This window comes from Nanorana parkeri, unplaced genomic scaffold (assembly GCF_000935625.1).
Source record: "Nanorana parkeri isolate BGI_ZX_2015 unplaced genomic scaffold, ASM93562v1 scaffold1797, whole genome shotgun sequence".
Lineage (NCBI taxonomy): Eukaryota > Metazoa > Chordata > Amphibia > Anura > Dicroglossidae > Nanorana > Nanorana parkeri.
This window is the reverse complement of record NW_017308065.1, coordinates 272672-291383: the sequence shown is the minus strand read 5'-3', so window position 1 is coordinate 291383 and position 18712 is coordinate 272672. Positions and strand designations below refer to the sequence as shown.

The window sequence follows — 18712 nt, the reverse complement described above, 5'->3', positions numbered from 1 at the left end:
ACTGGACATTCATTGATGAAGATTAATCACCTTAAGACGCTGAAAGGGTTAAACATTTTTTGGGGTTTTTAAATTGATTTTATTTACTTAATTTTGTTTATCTTTTTTTAGTGTAATCTACATCTTCCATTTATAGTATATGATTCCATATCAGACAAAAAAAGGAATTCATTTAATCCTAATACTAAAGATTTATCTCTCCACTGCACAACTCACCCTCTCAGTGTCCCTGCGTGTCACTAATTTACTAACTGACATATCAGCCTGGATGTCACAACACTTCTTAAAATTCAACCTTTCAAAAACTGAGCTCATGATATTTCCTCACCCCCATGTACCTTCCCCCAACTTTTCCATTGAGATTGATAACACAACTATCTCACCCTCCCTCCATGACAAGGTGTCATCCTTAAATAGGACCTCACCTTTCCATATGCCGCCTTCACCTTTATAACATCTCCAAAAAAAAAACCCTGTCCTTACCAATGCAAGACACATCCAGCAAACCAACTGCTCAGTGTCTGCAATCCCCTCTGCCAATTCCTCCACTGGCTTCCAGTCACCCAAAGGATAAAAGTCGAAATATTAAAAACCACTTATAAAGCCATCCACAACTTAGCCACTGGCTATATTTCCAACCTCATCTCAAAGTATCACCCTAACCATCCTCTCTGCTCTTCCCAAGACCTCCTGCTCTCTAGCTCCCTCATCAACTCCTCCCATGCTTGCCTCCAGGACTTCACTAGAATCTATCCCATCCTCTGGAACTCTTTACTTCCTTTAGGCGATCCCTTAAGACTCATCTCTTCAGGGAAGCCTATCCCACCTCAACCTAACCACTCAACCTTCACGTTCTCAAACAATTCATCCTCACACAGCTACCTCCTCATGTATCACTTCCCCCTCTCTTTTAGATTGTAAGCCCTCCTTACCATCTTGTCTTGACTTGTATTGTAACTTTTATGTCTTCCTTATATTGCAAAGGGCTGCACAAACTGTTGGTGCTAATTAACAATAATAATAAAGTAATAAAGAATTTGCTTTTTTAGTATTTGGATCTCATTTTGAATGGGATGCATTAACTGCCAAGACATGTTAATGGCATTCTAAAAAAAGCAAAAATATAATATATTGCAGCTTACCAGTCCTAATAGGATGTGATAGCTGCAGCAGTTTTCTTTTTTTCATATTTTTTATTTTGACTATATGACCCTGGCAATAACACACTTTTGTGTTCTAGGTAACAATGTCTACTGACTATACTGTATAATAGAGAAGCCATGTTGGCACTCTAGGACAGGACCACAGGACACCTTCCCATCTTCTCTTCCACATAACATAGTGGATGTAGGGGTGTTCTGGAGTTCTCAGCGATAGCTTGAAACAATATAACTGATAGGAATTAGCAGAGGTAGAGAGCACAGTAACTTTTGCAGTTATCGAACAGACCAAAAGGGAGCAAATACGAAGTTCATTGTTAGGATTTACATACACTTTAAGCTCTTGCCACTGACTAGTAGTAGCATTTATGTTCTGACATATGGAGTTATTGAGAGTCTGTAACCTATATTTATACTTTTATGTATGTGCAAGCTAAGCTTTTAGTCACTAAGGCTTCTTGTATGCTCAATAATTATGTATAACATAAACGCCTAACAAATAAAGTACTGGATCCTGGGATTGACAGTTACAACCATGCTTTATATTCTTTTACACAAACTAATTACACATGATTTGCTCATTTTTGACAGATATTTTTTCCATAGTGAGGTCAGTGGCATAGCAGCCCATACAGGTGCTACAAATTCAAACAGCTTGAAGACCCATTACTGCCCTTCACTTATTCCTTGATAAAAAAATTTTTTTTTTTACAAGGTGGCTCAATCATTTGCTAATAAACTGTTAGGTAATGGGATTCTCTCCTACAGATAAACCACAATATGGCAATATTAATGAATGAATATGTAATTATTGGTGTACTTAACACCGTATCCATATGAACACTACAGGCTACCTCCAAACTCCTGATGAAGCTTCGGCGAAACACGTAGAAGGCTGGATACAGTACAGAACTACAGATCACTTTATGATGAATATGATTATCCATCAAATTATACAAAAATATATTATAAGTAGGGATGCACCGATACCGGTCATTACACGGTGCACGGCTTCCTGATTGGCTAGCTTCGTCACAAGTGACAAGAGAGCATGGAACCGCTTCCCGGCCAATCAAGAAACCGGGCAGCGTGTAATGACACGCTGCCCGGCTTCCTGATACAGGAAGTATCGGGCTAGGCATCGGAGGATTTGGGCAAGTACGAGTACTCACCCAAATACTCGGTATCGATGCATCCCTAATTATAAGGAAATTGATGTTTGTAAAAAAAGTATATTGTTTTGATCATGTGCATACTATGTATCTGTACAAGTTCCAGGGAGGTTCTATGTTGTTTGATATTAGTGGCGATGTATATGGTTTTATTCATATACTGTATGGATCATGTATATTTTAAATATAAAAAATTAACATTATTTTAATCAATGACTTCTTTTTCATCATTGAATTATATCTCTGCCATTCTTGACACCTTATAAGCCTGATCCCTTTTTCTTGTTGGTATATACTCAATTAAGGGGTGTGGTGTCTCCATTCTCGTGGTGACTCAAAAAATCTTTTATGCACAGTTCAACAGTACCAAGCTCTGATGAAGGTGACTCTTTGAACCCAGAAACATGTTGACTTTTTATGACATAAGAGTCTACATACAATTGAATCTAGACTTTATACATTATGATTTTGGCACCTGCCTTTTTTTTAAACCCAGTTCCTCTTAAACACACATGCCTTTTGTACTCACCTGGTACTTTGTCAACTGATGCAAAAACAGAACGCTGCACTGTAAGGTCACTTCCAACACGTCGAGACTGTTCATAAAACCTAAAGGGCAAATGCTGAGTTGACGATGTGGAGGTGTGACCAAAACCCACTACTTCCTTCGATGGTTGGACAGGGAGATCTAGAAGAGCTAAATATAAAATAAAGGGAAATAAGTATCAGTCAATGCATATAATGATGTGTTGTTCGGCTAGTTTGATCCAAAGAAAACATGATTCATCAGACCGGACCACCTTCTTCCATTGTGCCGTGGTCCAGTTCTGATTCTCACATGCCCATTGTAGGTGCTTTTAGCAGTGGACATGTGTCAGCATGGGCACCCTGACTGATCTGCGGCTACGCAAACCCATATGTAACAAAGTGCAAGTCACTGTGTGTTTAGACACCTTTCATGAACTTTCTCAGCAATTTGAGCTACACTCGCTCCCCACGTGCATCAATAAGCCTTGGCCGCCTATGACTCTGTTATGGTTCACCGTTTTTCTTTCCTTGGACCACTTTCGGTAGGTCCTGACCAGTGCAGACTGGGAACATTCTACAAGTGCTGCAGTTTTAGAGTTGCACTGACCCAGTTGTCTAACCATCACAGTTTGGCCCTTGTCCAAGTCAATCAAATCCTTATGCTTGCCTATTTTTTCTGCTTCTAACAACAGATCAACTTCATGGACAAAATGTTAATTTGCTGTATGTAGGACAAGATTTTAGAGATTTCAGACTTCTCTGATTGCATTTGTTTTCCACTTCAGAAAAACGTATTGCAGAGAAAATCAGTATGATAGCTTACGTTTTTTTCAAACAAGTTAACATTGGGAGGTCCTTTGTTTCTATCCTCACAGATTTGCTTTTATTATCACTTTGCAAATATAAATGTTTACTTTACCAGTCTGGTGCTGAGTGGACATTTCTGCTCTGATAAGGAAAGATTACAACTAACTAGCAGCACACACAGGGAATTTAGATCCTTAAATGCACATTCCTGACTTGTTTTCATTAGAGCACGCCTATAGTTAAAAACTAAATGTGAATCATTTAAACAATCCAAACAATCCAATCCAACAATTGTATCTGAAAAATATGCATTCTGGTGAGGAAATTAGAAACTAGGCTCCCTCATACAATACAACACTTGAATACAAAACATATAACAAAGATTGATATAAAATAAAGTGAATTAACATAGCATGTAGCAACCACCACCAAAACATTTTGTAGGTATTAGTTTTCAGAATCTTGATGTCAGGATCTGGATCCAGGGCCTCAGCTGTATCTGGCGGTAGTTCTACCTGCTGAGCCACCCTGAAACCTTGGATAGCTCCTTGCCTGATCTTGCGTGCAATCCTCAGTTAAACTCAGTTTTCTGCTGAACTCTGAACTCCTTGCTTCTCCCTTAAACTTTCTATTTAAGCCTGTTTGCCAGATTATTGTGCTCCTGCCGATATCTTGCTTCTTGCCCCTACTAGGATACAATCCCCTCAAACTGCTATCCATGTACCGACCTTTGGCTGCTGATTCAATGACTATGCTCATCATCTTCTGCTTAATACCTTTGGCTACTGACCTCAGCTTGATCTCGGACTACGCTTCTACCTGCTCCCATACTACTACCGTCTGCTTGCGTACCAAACCCAGCCTGTTATACCACAAATTTGCTTGCTGTTTCAGCTAATGGACTCTGTGCCTGATCCCATATCATGACATTTGATCTAGTGGGCTCAAGACCAAACAAAAGAGTACAATATATTTCCTTGGGTCTCTCCATCACAATTCCTACATTTGGCAAAATAAGTTAATTTCTGTAACCACTAGGATAGAGATGGGGCCCTCTTTTTATTACAATATCTTTGTACAGTTATTTTGGCAAAGAACTTTAACAAGGTCAAAAGGTTGCCTTTTTTAATATATCATGATCACAGTTTAAATTTAAAACGGACAGTTGTGGAGTAATTTTTATGTTGAAGCCAAAAATAATGTGAATAATGTTAGAAAAACCACAGGTGTAGGAGGTTGCTAGTTTCTAGGCTGCGTTTCCAGTATTTCAAATTAGTAGATGTGGTGAAGCCGTGGAATACCAAGGGGTGCAGGGGCATCAAGACTCTGTGTGATCTCACCTTAAACAACACCCTCCTGACCTTTGATTAGCCATCTGGCTATTGCTTTGAATGATTATCTGGAGTCGAAGGTCCTTTTGGACATGCTTGAGATGATGTGATCAATTTCAGCTTAAATTGTGTTAATTAATGTAGAAAATCATTTTTTTTGTTTATGATATACAAGTATATTGGATAGTAAATATATAAATTATATATACATTTTTCAAATAAGTTCAAAGTTTTTAGCAGAGAGGTTTTCTGCCATTTGCTTGAAAATAAAGCTTGCAGCCAATGTAGTACAATCTGTTTCAGAGATATGTTTGCTGCTTTATTTCTTACATATTTCCAAAGTTTTAATAAGAGATCAAAGCATGATTTAAGCAAAATTATTAAAGGCCTTGTTCACACGGGCGGTGGATCACTTTTTAGAGGGTGGTAGAGTAGCAGCTAGAAGGCGATACAGCTACCTCCTGAATGCCATTTTCTTTTTATCCCAATGTGGATTTTCAGTTTCAACGCGTGGGTTGCATGGTCCCATTGATTGCAATGGTCGCATTTGGAAAGAGGCACTGTCTGGCAAACATGAGCAATATATAGAAATGTCACCAGCACACCAAATTCTTTTAGGATAGCAAAGTGTTCATTTATTTGCAGTTCCTCGTCAGAAAAACAAGCGCTTTCGGGACAACGCAGGGTCCCTTCATCAGGCTTAACATTAGGTTCTTTTTGAGGTTTTGGGCTTAAACTTCCCGGGACAATGTTGATGTTATGTTTAATATGTTTCCTTGGGAAGAGGGGTTGTTTTGTTCTTATTGGGCCCTGGGGGGCTGTGTGTCGTCCTGGATCCCACCTGCAGCCAATGTGGGAGCTGTCTCCATCTCCATGTGCCATATGGTATCATGGGTTTGGATGACATCATGGTGGTTTCCTGGAATGCACGGGGTTTAAACAATAAGTTTAAGAGGTCCCTATTCTGTTGCAGGTGACTCACTTGGATGGGAGTAGGGTGTTGGCTCTGGGGCGCTCCTGGATACAGCGAGCGGTGCATGCCACCTACTCTGCATATTCCCGGGGTGCCTAGGTGCTAATCAGTAAATCCCTTCTATGCACCATTCTGCATACGATCACAGACCCTGGCGGTAGATTTGTCATTGTGGTTCTCGACATTCAAGCCACTCAGTTGGCCGTGGTCAGTGTATATGTACCTCCACCATTTCATGTACAGGTTTTATATGCTATCCTTGATAAACTTGCACAACATCTTCCTCTGCCGGTACTTATTGCTGGGGACTTTAATAACATTCTTGTCCCTTCTCTGGATTCCCGGCTGATTGCAGGTCAATACGCCTATTGGCATTTCAATGCTGGCACTGCATCTGCTCCGGTGGTCTGGGATGCTTTTAAAGCTCATACCAGGGGGGACTATATCTCAGGTATCAAGGTTGTCCATCGGAAGCACTGTGCTGACCTAGCAACATTACACGACGAGGAGGCTGCTAGTGCGGCGGCTTATGCAGATTCACCTGGGGAGTCCACTTTAGCTGCCCTTAAACAAGCCAGGCGTCCCATCCACCTCCACCATGTAGGGCTGACCCAGTGCTCCTTGCAGCAGTCGAGGGAAGCCCTGTTTAAACGGGGGACAAACATGGTAAGTTTTGGCAATGTTTGTAGCGGAACAAAGGTCAAAAACGAACATACCTGCCATTTTAACTGACAGTGACGCTAGAGTTACGAACGCCTCTCTTATTTACAGGAGTTCCTCACCTACTATAAGTCCCTCTAATCACGTATTCCTGAATATGACCTGGGCTCCCTGCAAAACTTATTGGGTGGGCTTTCACTACCAATGTTAGAGCGCTCTGACAGGGACTATTTGGGGGCGCTCATTACGGTGCTGGAGGTGCAGTCAGCAATAGCCTCCTTCCCTAATGAAAAGTCCCCTGGGCCGGATGGCTTTCCTGCAGAGTGGTATGAGAAGTATGTCGATTCCCTTGCCCCCCCGGCTCAGGGACTTATATCTGGATTGTCTGGAATTGGGGAGTCCTTCCTGATTCTTTCAAGGAGGTCCATGTTGTCTTGCTGCCTAAGCCTGGTAAGGATCTCCTCTTATGCTCCTCGCACAGACCTATCGCTCTGTTAAATATGGATCTAAAAATACTGACTAAAGTGCTAGCAACCCACCTCTCCAGGGTCGTTGGATCCTTGGTTAATACAGACCAAACCGGGTTTATACCTGGCAAGTCTACAGACACTAATTTACGCAGATTGTTTACCAATCTCCAGCTCACCCATGATAATACAGGCTCTAGAGCCTTGGTCTCGTTGGATGTGGCCAAGGCTTTTGACTCTGTCAATTGGGGGTACATGTAGGAGGTGCTCAGATTGATGGGATTTGGCCCTCAGTTCAGAAGGTGGATTAGTCTCCTGTATGACGCCCCTAGGGCAGTTCTTAAGATTGGATCTCTCCTGTCTGAGGCCTTCGTGATTGAGAGGGGAACTCGTCAGGGTTGTCCCTTGTCCCTGAGTCTGTTTGCACTAGTGATGGAACCCTTGGCTATTGTCTTATGTTCCTCGCGGGAGATCTCTGGTTTTAAAAAAGGTGGCATAGGAGGAGCGACTGGCACTATACGCTGACGACCTTCTCTTATTTCTGGCGGATCCCGGTCCGTCACTATAGGCAGCCCTGAGTGTTTTAGACACCTTTGCGACCTTCTCAGGCTTGAGGGTCAATTGGTCTACGTCCCATATAGTGCCCCTGGACACACAGACCAAACATCTTCCCCTATCACTTATAGGCAAGGTTAACCTCATTAAAATGAACATTCTGCCCATTTTTTTATATTTTCTTTGGAATTCTTCTGTCTGGGTCCCTCAATTTTTCCCCCATAAAATTAATGCTCTCATCAGCTCCTTTTTGTGGACTCAAAAGTCCCTAGGATAAAACTTGCTACCCTTCAGGAGCCCTGGTTTCGGGGAGGACTAGCGGTTCCAGACTTTAAAAAATATAATTTGGCCGGCCAAATGGTAGTTCTGCACAAGTGGTTCACAAGTGACTCTGGGGATGCAGCGGTGGTGGTGGAGGCTGCCTCTCTGGGGTCATATGAGGCTCTGGCTGGATTACCCTTTCGGGACTGAAGGCCCCGTATAGACTCACTGTGTCTATGAGAGCTATGATTATGACCTGGTCTTCTATTGGTAGACTGCTCTGCCTGGCTCAGCGGGGTTGGTCCCCTTATACCCCCCTTTGGAAAAAACAGCTTTTAGGTATACCCAATTTTCACATGTGGCCTGGCAGGGGCATCAAGACTCTGTGTGATCTCACCTTAAACAACACCCTCCTGACCTTTGATTAATTGAAAGCAAACTTTCGTATCCCCAATACCTATTTGTTCCGTTACCTACAAGTGCGACATGCCTTCCAGTGCCAATTTGAAGGATTGTCTTGCACAGTACAGATGTCCCGATTGGAGAAACTGCTTAGAAGAGACCCTTTCAACAAGCCGTTATCTGAGGTGTATCGAAATATTTTTCATGTTTCTTCTGTACATATGCTCAAGTGTAAGGACCCTTGGTTGGCAGATGTTCCTACATTATCTGAGAAGGATTCTTGGGACTATCGCTTTAACCATCTGGTCTCTACTCGAGACAAGCTTATTCAATTTAAGATATTACACCGGATATATTATACCCCGGTGAGACTTGCCCGCATTTATGGAGTTTCATGTGTTGTAGATGCTCTGACTCGTTGGCAGATCTCATCCACATCTTGTGGGCCTGCCCGCAAATCAGACCATTTTGGCTTGCTGTTACTCAATTTATGTCACAATTTGTTGCTGTGCCGATCACACCAAGCATACACACAAGTATTCTGGGGTTGACTGAACCACTCGCTCCTACTATTGCGTTACAGACATTCCTGTAAATTGTTATTTTGCGCAAGGAAGGCAGTGATACTGCGGTGGAGACAGAGTGCACCTCCAAACCTCTCCGACTGGTAAGGCCTTGTCAACTCCTACTTATGCCTTTACAAGGCAACCTATCAGAGGAGAGGATGCGCCGGTAGGTTTTCTAAGGCCTGGGGTGGTTGGTTGGAGTCTGCTGACACAGCGGCCTGAGAGGTTCATTCTTTCTCTTATGCGGGCCGCTTAGCGGGCTGCACGGTGCACGGGAGGTGATACACTTACTGTATGTTTAACCTTGTAAACTTTGCAAACATTTAATGACACTCCGTTTGGTGCGGTTGGAATTGGGAGGACACACACTTTCTTGGGGAAGGGGGGGACTGACTATGGGTCTGTTCCTTTACTGGGGTTTTTCAATATTTTGTGTTTGTTTTTTACTGTACTGAACTATGTGCCCTCGCGGATGTGAGTGCCTATGCTATGTTTTGTATTTAAAAAAAACTTTAATAAAAAGAATTTCTAAAACAAACAAAAAAAATTACTGGTAATGTCTCATCTGTGGCTTGTAATATTTTTCTTTCGGTCTGTAAATTGCACTCTTTATGAGACTTATTCAGGTCTATATATACTGTATATATATTAGGGATGCACCAATACCAATACTAGTGTCAAGGCCAATACAGGGCATTTTCACGAGTACCTGCACTCGTGAAAATGCCCCGCTTCTAAAGGCTGATAACCACCCTTTAAATTTTTGAACAAGTTCGGCTGCCTGAGGTCCTGCGCTTGCTGGGGACCTCAGGCAGCCTGCGGAAAACTCGCAGTAGCTGTCTTTGGCAGTGCCGGTCCGGCCACACATCTCCTCTTCCTCCTTCCCGAGACTGGCACAGCCCTGGTCAGCCCCCCACCCACACGTACAGCGCTGGAGAGCCTGACACCCGGCACCCACCAGTACAGCTAAGGAGAGCCTCACAAACAGCCCTAATAAGACTTGATCACAGCCCTGGAGAGCCCGGCAATAGCCAGTACAGCCGCACGAACAGCCACACATACAGCCCTGGTGAGACGCGATCACAGCCCTGGAGAGCCTGGCGGCTGGAAATAGCCAGTACAGTGCTGGAGAGCCCCACATGGAGCCTTGGCGAGACCTGCAAGCAGCCCTGGCAAGACCTGCACACAGCCCTGGTGAGATCTAAATGCAGCACTGGTTAGACCCAAACGCAGCCCTGGTGTGGTCTGCACACAGCCCTGGCGAGACCCGCACGCAGCCCTGGTGAGATCTGCAGGCAGCCCTGGTGAGACCTGCAGGCAGCCTTGGTGAGACCCGCACACAGTCCTGGGGAAATATAAACGCAGCCCTGCAAGACCGCATGCAGCCCTGGCAAGACCGCACGCACTCCTGGTGAGACCTGCAGGCAGTCCTGGCGAGACCCAAATGCAGCCCTGGTGAGATCTGCACGCAATTCTGGTGAGATCTGCACGCAGTTCTGTCAAGGCTGCATTGTTTTTTTATAAAATGTCACATGAACATTTAAGAAAAAGTATCGGTAATTGGTATCGGCAATTACCTGAGGGAAAGTACTTGTACTTGAATCAAATCCCATTTTTGAAGACTGTTTTTGCAAAATTGCCCTCTTTGCCTCATCAATACTTGATAATAAGAGGCGATTTTAACCTTCCTCCTTTCTCCTACCCTCAATAGATTGGATTGTGCTGGGGGGCCCTTGCCCTGGTGGGACCAAGCGGCTTGCTCAACAGTTTCAGCTACTGACCAAACGTTATGTGTGAATTCTTCTGCTAAACAGTTTACTTCCCTGTCCACAAAACCCATACTAGGATTGATTGCTTTTTACTCAATTCTACAGCTCTATGCAACACAATGCCTGCTGAGATTGGCTTGATAACCTGATCTGATCACGCTCCCATCAATTATGTATTCAACTGTTTACTCTTTCCCCCAGCAATGTAACTGGGCGTCTTAATGAATGACTCCTTGAAAACGAGCCAACCAGGTTGCACCTTGAGACTTGTACAAAAAAGAGAGGATTAACCCGTTAGGAGATAACGGGTTAGCAGCGGTCAACTTAGGGATCTGGACAAGTCAATTGATTGCAAAAAAGGTGATTTTATTGAAAAACGACATTTAAGACAACACATTAGACTCACTAATTACCATTAAAACCTTGTAGATAACAGACAGTCATAAATTAAATGTGGATCGATCCTCATTCATATTCACCTTGAATCCCCACCGAGGAGGGAAGTGACCGATGTAACTAGTACTTCGGTCTCTCTTCCTCCATACAATTCCCCATGTGCATGTCAACCTGCGTAAACTACAAGGACTGGAGGGGTAATCCCAAAAGTAGGGGGGAAAAAGAAAGAGATTTTCTTCTGGTTTCTATATTCAAGTATAAAGAAGGAATCTAGGCAGATCAGTGATTGCAACACTGACTTTCTCCGCTTTCCGTTGAATTATGCCAGATATTTAAAGTCAATGTTGCTTGTTAGTTTGATATTTCCTGTATAGATATCTTCTTAATTTTGAAGGATATATTTGCACTTTACTTCCAGATTATTTTTCCTTCTGTTTTCTGCTTATTGTTTGAGCTTGGATTTTCCTTTTGTTCGGGCGGTTTGGAGATGTTGTCCTGACGAAGCCCCGTACAGTGGGAGGGGCGAAACGCGTCGACAGACAGATATCAGACGTACAGTCACTATGCCACAAGTGGATATATGATCCTGAAACCAGTGAACCCTGGTAAATCCTAAATTGGGGCTGGCGGTTCTCATTGACGGACAGACTACATCCTGAACATCCAGGAGATTACCAAAGATCCATTGAGTGAAAACACCACTCGAACCCATTATTGGAGACCAGATTACAGCAATCATCTCCCGGAGGAAATAGCGAGACGTGCCCACACTCAAGTGAACTATTGGACCACACTGGGAAAATCTCCAAACCGCCCGGACTACGAGAAAACTTCAGTAACGTGAGTGATCAAAAGTGCTATATATATCATTTGAATATCACTCTGAGATAGAGATTTACAACATCTACACTTAAAACTGAATATAAGGAGAAAGAGAAGAAAAAGTCAGGCGGTTTGTTAATTGAAGATAACCCAGTGATAGTCTGTCCGTGAGAAACTCCCCTCCCCCTTAAACAAAAGGACCTGTTACACCTCACCACCCCAACTAGGGTAATTCATTGCTGATGAACAGGAAGGAGATAATAGCACACACGGCCAGATCTAAGCCAGTGGCATTTAACACCGAACAAAAGGAAAATCCAAGCTCAAACAATAAGCAGAAAACAGAAGGGAAAATAATCTGGAAGTAAAGTGCAAATATATCCTTCAGAATTAAGAAGATATCTATACAGGAAATATCAAACTAACAAGCAACATTGACTTTAAATATCTGGCATAATTCAACGGAAAGCGGAGAAAGTCAGTGTTGCAATCACTGATCTGCCTAGATTCCTTCTTTATACTTGAATATAGAAACCAGAAGAAAATCTCTTTCTTTTTCCCCCCTACTTTTGGGATTACCCCTCCAGTCCTTGTAGTTTACGCAGGTTGACATGCACATGGGGAATTGTATGGAGGAAGAGAGACCGAAGTACTAGTTACATCGGTCACTTCCCTCCACGTTGGGGATTCAAGGTTAATATGAATGAGGATCGATCCACATTTAATTTATGACTGTCTGTTATCTACAAGGTTTTAATGGTAATTAGTGGGACTAATGTGTTGTCTTAAATGTCGTTTTTCAATAAAATCACCTTTTTTGCAATCAATTGACTTGTCCGGATCCCTAAGTTGACCGCTGCTAACCCGTTATCTCCTAACGGGTTAATCCTCTCTTTTTTGTACTAGTTTGACTTGGTCACGGATCGAACCAAACAAGCAATTGTGCAAATTAAATCAGGGCAATTATAATCAGTCGGATCTCCAGGTAGGAACACAAACCCTTTTCTGCACCTTGATACTTCACTGCAACATTACTTTTCTCTTAATCATCTGTCCCTTCTTCTATGCTTGCTTCCCATATAGCAGTTCTTCCCAAGCCTGACAAAGACCATACGCTTTGTTTGAATTATCAACCGATAGCCTTCTGTCAGGGTTCCACCCTGACTTTACTGGTTTGCAGCATTCTGGCTTGGCTGCCATTTTACTCACCTGTTTCCTTCCTTGCTACTCCCAGGCTCCCTCTTATGGCCAGACAGTAGAGCATCTTCTGAGTGAGTCAGATGGGAGTTTCCTGTCTCTGAGTGATGATGTCACCGCACTCACTATATATATCTATATATTTCCTGGCTCCTGCTCCTGGCTTGTTCCTGACAACACTGATTTCCTGGCTCCTGCTCCTGACGATGCTGATCTGTTTTCCTGACCTGGCTTGGACGACTACTCACTCCGGCTCCTGACTCTGGCTTGTTCCAGTTTTAGATTCTGCTTGCTCCTATGGACACTGCTCCTAATAAATATTTTAACTAGCACCTTTTGCTTGTCTGGTTTTCATTGTTCCTGACTTCGGATCTGAAGATTTTTACTAAAATTATGGCTCTTCGCCTTGGCTCACTACTTTTCTCATTAATTCATGCAGATCAAGTGGGCTTCATGACTGGCCTACAGGCTGGTGACAACACCAGACACACTATCGATCTTATAGATATTGTGAGTCATGATCCCACCTAGTCTTTACTCCTGAGTCAGGATGCTAAAAAAGCGTTTGACCGCCTTAGTTGGCCTTTCATGATTTTCACTTTGAAGCATGTGGGGATACGGGGCTCATTTCTGAATACTATTAGGAATCTTTACACTACTCCATCTGCCACTATAAAACTCCCTTATGTACTCTCTTCTCCCTTCCCAATCCGTAACGGTACTAGACAGTGTTGCCCTCTATCACCGCTTCTCTACGTTCTATGTATCGAACCATTAGCTGCCTATATAAGGAACTCTCCAGACATCTCTGGCGTATGCATTTGTGGCCAACAATTTATGCTGTCCCTGTTTGCTGATTACATTTTACTGAGTCAAATTTTTGCCAAATTTGTTACTTGAGCCAAAAGCTGTTCAAGTTTCTCTGGTACTTCACTTTTGTTGTGTAGCAGATACAATGTAGTATATCTGGAGTAATCATCAAAAGTGAGAAAATACCTTTTCTTTCCAGGAATTAATTTTTATATTGGACCACATAGATCTGAATGAATTAAATCCAGAGGTTTTTCAGCTCTGCTTTGGAAAAACCTTTCTTGTAGCTGGTATATTTCATGGTTTGATCACATGGGCTAATATTTATTCCACTTGCATAGTCATTCTAAACCATTTTCTTTACCATGTCAGGATTTCTGTGACCAAGTCTTCTGTGCCAAGTGTGGATACAGTTTAAATGTTTCCCCTCTTTGACAGTATTAACCATTTCACTGCAGTTAAGCTGATACAGTTCATCTGTGATTTTAGCTTTTGACAACAAGGTATCGCCTTTTGTGATGGCACAATTGTCACCCTGAAGTCACTACGTTTCCTTGTTTTGTGAGCTTCTTTACTGACAAAAGATTGGTTTTAAGAGCAGGCGCATACAAAAGATTTTTCACAGGTATATTTCTGGTGACACTGGGATATAGGACAATAAAGAAAACAGTCTCCTATTCCTGCTGATTCCATTATTTGTCCATTAGCGGTTGTAATTTTCTCTGTTTTACTCTGGTCAAGATTAATGAAGAAATGCCTGTCTTTTGTCATGCGATTCGTAGCTCCTGAATCAACACACCATGTTTGCAAAGATGTGGTGCAGCATTTGGATTGAAAAGCACATTCATTGTCTAAAGTAGTCTGTCTCTTCCTTTACGCTTTTGGCCCTTTGTGGTTTATTTTGTTTTTGCATTCTAGCTTTCCAGATTCTGCAATCTGCCTTTAAGTGACCTTGTTTCTTACACACAAAACATTCACGTGTTTGTTTATATCTTCCTGGTTTTATTTATGTTTTCCATCTTTAGTGCAGACTCCACACTGGAAGCACTGTCAACACTGATCCTTTCTGTTTTACACTTCTGTATTCATCCACAAGCTTTCCTTTAACATATTCTAATGTCAGTTCATCATCTGGACGTGCATCAAGTGCTGTAACAAGTGTTTGATAGCTTTCAGGTAAACCACTCAGTAATAGTGCTGCAACATGAAAGTCTTTTATTTCTAAGGTATGCCTTATGTAATCCTGTATATCCTGGCCTTTCATCAGCTTGGTTGGTATAGTTTTCTAATCAGATACAGTTTATTGCTTAGAGGTTAGATCTTTCATGCACCTTTTGCAATGCTTCCCACATCTCCGTAGCAGTTTTACATTAACATACATGTATGGTTTGATCATCTTCTATGCTAAGGGAGATTGTGCTCTGAGCTTTCAGATCTGACTCTGTCCATTCAGCCGTGGGCTGTGCTGGACTGACTTCATACACACACTTTCACGTACTTCTCATCTTGGTTTGTCAGATTTGCAAACAAAAGCTTTGTTGCTGCTGTGGTACTAGCCATGTTCTTCTAGTTGCTGTAGTCTCTTTCTGTATCTTGTGCTCCTTTTCTTTTAGGCTGTAACCGCGCTATAACTGGACTGTGACTGTCCCTGAGCCCATAACCTGTTGGAACTTCTTGCACAGCCTCACAGAGAAACACAAGCACACAGTCAGATGAGGAGGGGGGTTTGAAGGAGCAGGATCCGGAGGTGGGTAGTTGGGTTACCGTTAGAAAGAGGGGTAGGGGGAAGAGTGTGAGAGTGGCCACCCCTGAACTGATACACCCCAATAAATATGCCATGTTGCAGGATGTTGGGGATATTAGTTCAGGGGTGACATTGCTGGAGCAGGACGCTTCTTCTATCCGCAGGGGAGTGACTGCTCCAGCAAGGATGGGAGCAGGATGGAGAGACAGGAGAGACATATTTTGATGGTGGGGGATTCTATCATCAGACGGACAGACAGGGTAATCTGTCATCGGGACCGTGAGTGTCGAACAGTCTGCTGCTTACCCATGGCTCGTGTTCGAGACATTGCGGAACGGTTGGACAGGTTAATGAATGGGGTGGTGCATGACCCAGCTGTCATGGTGCACATCGACACCAATGACAAAGTAGGAGGCAAATGGAGTGTCCTAAAAAGTGAGTTCCGAGACTTTGGTGCTAGGTTCAAGAATAGAACATCCACGGTAGTATTTTCTGAGATACTGCCGGTGCCACAAGCCACTCCAGAGAGACAGCGAGAGTTGAGGGAACTTACCAAGTGGCTCTGGAGCTGGTGTCTGAAAGAGGGCTTTGGTTTCCTGGAGAACTGGGCTGACTTCTCAGTCAGTTACCGGCTCTAAAGCCAAGACAGCCCGTCTTAATGGGGAAGGTGCAGCACTTTTGGGGGGAAAATGGTTAAAAGACTGGAGGAGCTTTTAAACTAGATAATGGGGGAGGGAATAAAAATAGATACATTTAATATAGAACAAGTAACTAAAGGGACAATTAATACAGAGGGCAGTAATAAAAGGGGGACAGAGGGCTCACTCCAGTCAATGTAGTCAATATAGTTAATTTAATCGCTCCAGCTAATCAAATTAGTAAGGTATCACCCATACCAAGGTCCAATAAAAAAAAAGTAGTGGGGCGCCAGAAAGGAGTAAACATGTAACTCATATTAAAAATAGACTGTGAAAAGCATATCGCCACAGTCAGTAAAAGGAACCCAAAAAAATTCTACCAATATATAAACAGTAAAAAGGTAAAAGAGCAGATAGGCCCAATGAAGGATGTAAACGGGAAATTAATCACAAACGACAGGGAGAGGGCCGAGGTGTTGAATTCTTTTTTCTCACCAGTATACACTCAGGAAAAAGACGGGTTTAATGTAGATAAGAATGTGAGCGGCTCATTGCAAAATTTACCACAGTGGTTGACGGTATTCGGGGTTCAACATAGACTTGAAAAACGTATTGCAAATAAAGCATTAGGACCTGATAACCTGCACCCCAAGGTACTTAAAGAACTCAGCCATGTTATAGCGAGACCATTATTCCTCATTTTCAAGGACTCCTTAATGACTGGTAGAGTACCAAGTGACTGGCGGAAAGCTACGGCAGTACCGATATTCGAAAAAGGGTCAAGATGCCAACCTGGGAACTACAGACCATTCAGTCTAACATCAATAGTATCCAAACTGTTGGAGGGAATGATAAAGGACTACTTAGTAGAGTTTGTTCATGAAAATTTTATAATAAATGATAATCAGCATGGATTTAGGAAGGACCGTTCCTGCCAGACAAACCTACTAACATTCTACGAAGAGGTAAGTAGAGATCTGGATGGAGGGAGGCACGTGGATGTGGTATATCTGGATTTTTCAAAAGCGTTTGACACGGTACCACATAACCGCTTAGTACACATGCTGAGGTCTATGGGCATAGATGAAATGGGAGACAGGAAAACGCCACCCAGGAGTCAGAGTGGAGTCCAGTGCAGCAGGGTGCTGTGGGTTGAAAAAAACAAGTGTGCAGGTTAGCACAAGACTGAGACTGTCTGGAGGAACAAATAGTGGCCTGAGGTCTAAAGCCGGAGCAGCGGTGCTACAAATGCAAACCTAGGAGGCTGGATGTGCATGTGTTCCTGTGCAAGAGATGCTAAAGAACCCCTGCGAAAACAGGGGTTCTAAACAATCACATTGTTTTGTGAACTTTCATTTAATAAAAGTGGGCAAGGAAGCCCTTAAATGAAGATTTCAGCGAGTGGATGCATCCATAATGCACTACCACTGGAAGCTATATACACACTATATTGCCAAAAGTATTGGGACGCCTGCCTTTACACGCACATGAACTTTAATGGCGTCCTAGTCTTAGTCCGTAGGGTTCAATATTGAGTTGGCCCACCCTTTGCAGCTAGAACAGCTTCAACTCTTCTGGGAAGGCTGTCCACAAGGTTTAGGAGTGTGTCTATGAGAATGTTTGAACATTCATCCAGAAGCGCATTTGTGAGGTCAGGTACCGATGTTGCACCTTGCCTGGCTCACAGTCTCCGCTCTAATTCATCACAAAAGTGTTCTATCGGGTTGAGGTCAGGACTCTGTGCAGGCCAGTCAAGTTCCTCCACCCCAAACTCGCTCATCCATGTCTTTATGGACCTTGCTTTGTGCACTGGTACGCAGTCATGTTGGAACAAGAAGGGGCCATCCCCAAACTGTTCCCACAAAGTTAGGAGCATGAAATTGTCCAAAATGTCTTGGTATGCTGATGCCTTAAAAGAGTTCCCTTCACTGGAACTAAGGGGCCAAGTCCAACCCCTGAAAAACAACCCCACACCATAATCCTCCCTCCACCAAACTTTACACAATGCAGTCAGGCAAGTACCATTCTCCTGGCAACCACCAAACCCAAACACGTTGGGTTGCCAGACAGAGAAGCATGATTCGTCACTCCAGAGAACATGTCTCCACTTCTCTAGAGTCCAGTGGCGGCATGCTTTACACCACTGCATCCGACACTTGGTTCATCCGGCATTGCACTTGGTGATGTAAGGCTTGGATGCAGCTGCTCGGCCATGGAAACCTATTCTATAAAGCTCTACGCACTGTTGTTGTGCCAATCTGAAGGCCACACAAAGTTTGGAGGTCTGTAGCTATTGACTCTGCAGACAGTTGGCAAGTTCTGTGCACTGTGCTGACCCCGCGTGCGCTGACACCGCTCTGTCATTTTACATGGCCTACCACTTCGTGGCTGAGTTGCTGTTGTTCTCAGTTGCTTCCACTTTGTTATAACACTAATAATTGATAGCAAATCAAT

General features: G+C 43.1%; 1 protein-coding gene across 1 annotated transcript in view; it reads right to left on the bottom strand.

The window, feature by feature from the left end:
- Window positions 1–2861: 2861 nt before the first annotated feature.
- LOC108799738 (protein CLEC16A-like) overlaps window positions 2862–18712 on the bottom strand; it is a gene marked incomplete at its 3' end in the record, with an annotated part of 284697 nt that continues 268846 nt past the window's right edge. The window contains exon 20 of the mRNA XM_018571638.1: window positions 2862–3029. Coding sequence (XP_018427140.1) covers window positions 2862–3029 — 168 coding nt within the window. The remainder of the gene's footprint in view (window positions 3030–18712) is intronic.